The sequence below is a fragment of the Aplysia californica genome, unplaced genomic scaffold (genome assembly GCF_000002075.1).
Source record: "Aplysia californica isolate F4 #8 unplaced genomic scaffold, AplCal3.0 scaffold00375, whole genome shotgun sequence".
In the NCBI taxonomy this organism is placed as follows: Eukaryota; Metazoa; Mollusca; class Gastropoda; order Aplysiida; family Aplysiidae; genus Aplysia; species Aplysia californica.
This window is the reverse complement of record NW_004797645.1, coordinates 390,172-392,933: the sequence shown is the minus strand read 5'-3', so window position 1 is coordinate 392,933 and position 2,762 is coordinate 390,172. Positions and strand designations below refer to the sequence as shown.

The 2,762-nt window shown below is 41.9% G+C and overlaps 1 protein-coding gene across 1 annotated transcript in view; it reads right to left on the bottom strand.

Annotated features, from left to right (window-relative positions):
* Nucleotides 1-2,762, bottom strand: part of LOC101864238 — a gene marked incomplete in the record, with an annotated part of 27,784 nt that overhangs the window by 4,262 nt on the left and 20,760 nt on the right. The window contains 2 exon segments of the mRNA XM_013085452.2: nt 46-377; nt 2,543-2,632. Coding sequence (XP_012940906.1) covers nt 46-377; nt 2,543-2,632 — 422 coding nt within the window.

The window sequence follows — 2,762 nt, the reverse complement described above, 5'->3', positions numbered from 1 at the left end:
AGAGAGAGAGAGAGAGAGAGAGAGAGAGAATAAAGGGGTACTCACGGGCAAGTACTTTGAGTTGTCGCCACAATTCTTAACCTGGCAGTCATTCACACCGCTGCAGTGAACGTATCGTCTCACGTTGGAGACCAGCGGGAAATTCCGAAGTCCTAGCTCCCAATTGTCGGTGCTGCACACTTGGCACATCTCTTGACCATTCTCTGAGGCCGGAGCGATGCAGTCTTTCTGTGACGGGAGGTAAGCGAAGCCTTTTGGACACTGCACGACATAGGCCTCGCCTCCTGCAGCGCAGTACACGTATTTTGTGGGCGTGTTCGGGTGGGCGTGGTAACCTGTGGCCCCGCCCTTGCACACAGCTGTGGGGCTGTCAGTTGCTGATCATGGATGAGAGAGATGAGGAGGGAGTGTGAGAGAGAGAGAGGGAGGGAGTGTGAGAGGGAGAGAGAGAGGGGGGGAGAGATTGTTTAAGAGAGAGAGAGAGAGAGAGAGAGAGAGAGAGAGAAAGAGAGAGAGAAAGAGAAAGTTTGTGTGTGAGAGGGAGAGAATGGTGAGAGAGTGCGAGTGTGAGGGAACGAGAGAGTGTGTGTATGAAAGAGAATTAGAGAGATAGTTTGAGAAGGAGGGTGTATTTGTATATATATGTATATGTGTGTGTGTATGTGTGTGTTTATGTGTGGATGTGTGTGTGTGTGTGTGTGTGTGTGTGAGAGAGAGAGAGAGAGAGAGAGAGAGAGAGAGAGAGAGAGAGAGAGAGAGAAAGAAAGATTGATTGATCGATCGATTGGTAGAGGGGGTAGAGAAGTGAGGAGACGGTGACAGGGGAGATCAGAAACACATCTAATGTGATAAATGTAGACGAAATTGTGTGTGAATGAATTCCATGTAAGCGATGTGAAGTGGGAACAGTTGAAATGGGAAGAGTGCTGACAAAATGAGTTGCTTCTAGGATTCAAGCCTTATAGAAATACATACAGCACGCTTAAATAGGTGAAGTTTATACAGTTTAAAAGTATGAACATAACAAAAAGCATGTTATACTTTGAAGAATAAGGCATCAATGGAAAGTCTACAAATTTGACCCTAGTGTCGATTTTTGGCCAATATCTCCATTAATTTTGTGGATTGTGAGAAGTAACTCATTTTGTCAGCACACCTCACAAATGGTATGAGGTGAAATGAAGTGATCTTGGACTTTTGTTTGTCTACTAATTGTGAAGCGTGCTGACAAAATGAGGTACTTCTCGAATTCAAGCCTTAAATGGAAAAAAGGTATTGGCCTATCACGCTTATACTACGTGAAGTTTTTATAATGTTATTACTATGAAATAATAAGAGGTATTTTATAGTTGAAAAATATGACATTAAATTATGAACATTCTACAAAATTTGACTCCTGTGTCGATTTTTGGCCAATATTTCCATTTGTGGATTGTGAGAAGTAACTCAGTTTGACAGCACCTCTCACAATTGGTTTAGAAAAGACACCAGTGCTGAACAAGAAGGCAAATAAAGGGGAAACAAAGCAACGGTAGACACAAAACAACTTACTTGGAAAGTCTGAACAGATGGATGAGGGGAAATATCAGTGAAATCTAGGGTTGTTGTTGTTGTTGTTGTTGCTGCTGTTGTTGTTGTTGTTGTTGTTGTTGTTGTCATTGTTGTTGTTGTTTTGTTATTTAATTTTGGACCGTTTTTTGGTTTTCTTTTGTTTAGGTTCTGGTTTTGCCTTTTCGTTTTGTTTTTTTTTGTTTTGGGATTTTAATAATGTTTTGGGGTGCCTCTAAAAAATATAGTTTTCTTTTTAGCGTATCTGAGCAAAGAAATGAATGGCTCGACGATGTGTGTATGTAACAGATATGGCATCTGAAGATGCTGACTCTTTTTTTTCTTTGCCCATTTATATGAGATTGACGCCATCTGATTAGTTGAAAAAATTGCATATTATAGTGTCCAATAGTGTATTACGTGCACACTTAGTATATCAATTAACTGTTATAGTAGATAGAAATTCCAGGATTACACATGTAAGTCATTGATCTGAGAGAGGTGATGATTTTAGACATAATAGTGGTGATGATTGATGATGAGGGATTGCGTTTAAGTAATGTTAGCGTTAGTCCTATCTTCCTCTGCTCCAATGAGTCACGAGGGATGTGGGCACCCTCTATCCCGTTCCCTAGTGGAACCATCTTTACGGTCACCATGAAGTCCCGAAATGGTGGGCTCAGTCTCTGCTAAGGTGACATTATTAGTGTTAGCCTATTCTATCGGGCTAAGACAAGTGTAGAGAGGAGCTAAGTGTGAAGACAGTATAGTGGCAGGTTTGTTGGGGTTTTGTAAGCGGGTTGTAGGTAGCAAGTTATGATCTTTAAAATTGTAGCATTTTACTCCCTGATCATTTGCCTCAAGTATTCATTTCGAGTCCAATTGAGCTTGCAGAGATTCTGACGCAGGACCCTCGAACCCGAGTCGAGGGGGCACAATTTACACAGAATATTGTATCCCCTCGCCTCAGGTGCTGAATCAAGAGAAAACGTACCATTGACCTTCTCGTAGGCTCCACTCTTCACGTAGTCAATGTCGGAGCATTCCTGAAGCTGCCCGTCCTTGACACACAGATTGGAAGCACCTGTAGAAAAAAGACGGTCCGTTTTAATTTGACGGGGCTGGGAAAAGGGGAAATTAATTTTTAATCAATAACATATGTGAGTGTGTGTGTGTGTGTGTGTGTGTGTGTGTGTGTGTGTGTGTGTGTGTGT